This window comes from Diaphorina citri, unplaced genomic scaffold (assembly GCF_000475195.1).
Source record: "Diaphorina citri unplaced genomic scaffold, Diaci psyllid genome assembly version 1.1 scaffold119071, whole genome shotgun sequence".
In the NCBI taxonomy this organism is placed as follows: Eukaryota; Metazoa; Arthropoda; class Insecta; order Hemiptera; family Psyllidae; genus Diaphorina; species Diaphorina citri.
The window spans coordinates 9,822-10,305 of NW_007496008.1; the positions used below are offsets into that span (position 1 = coordinate 9,822).

General features: G+C 46.3%; 1 protein-coding gene across 1 annotated transcript in view; it reads left to right on the top strand.

The window, feature by feature from the left end:
- LOC103524145 (beta-1,3-galactosyltransferase 1-like) overlaps window positions 1-477 on the top strand; it is a gene marked incomplete at its 3' end in the record, with an annotated part of 8,688 nt that extends 8,211 nt beyond the window's left edge. Inside the window, exon 2 of the mRNA XM_008489147.2 lies at window positions 19-477. Coding sequence (XP_008487369.2) covers window positions 19-477 — 459 coding nt within the window. The remainder of the gene's footprint in view (window positions 1-18) is intronic.
- Between the last annotated feature and the right edge of the window lie 7 nt (window positions 478-484).

Genomic DNA, 484 nt, shown 5'->3' on the forward strand with positions numbered 1-484 from the left:
CACTTCTCCTCTCCCAAGGACTTACCTCAAGTGATTCCACCTGGCAATCCTCAAGTGATCTTCTTCCTCCTGATGATAGCACACGCCTTATCAATCTGACTAACTTTGAGTTCCTTATTAATCCCCCCTGTTTGGACACTGTCTATCTTGTATTGATCCACTCTGCCCCCTACAACTATGATAAGAGACGTCTCATACGGAATACATGGGGAACTCGGGTGTCCGTTTATTTCTTCATTGGAGAGACAGATCCCTCGAATCAAACCCGACTGGACATTGAGTCAGAGACATACCATGATATTGTACAAGGCAGGTTCTGGGATTCTTACCGGAATCTTACGTACAAACACACCATGGTGTTCAAGTGGGTGGTTTACAATTGTCCCCATGTCAAGTATGTGCTCAAGCTAGATGATGATGTGTTTATGAATGTCATTCAGCTGGACGAGCTGTTGACACGCACGCTGTCTCCACACGGCACGCG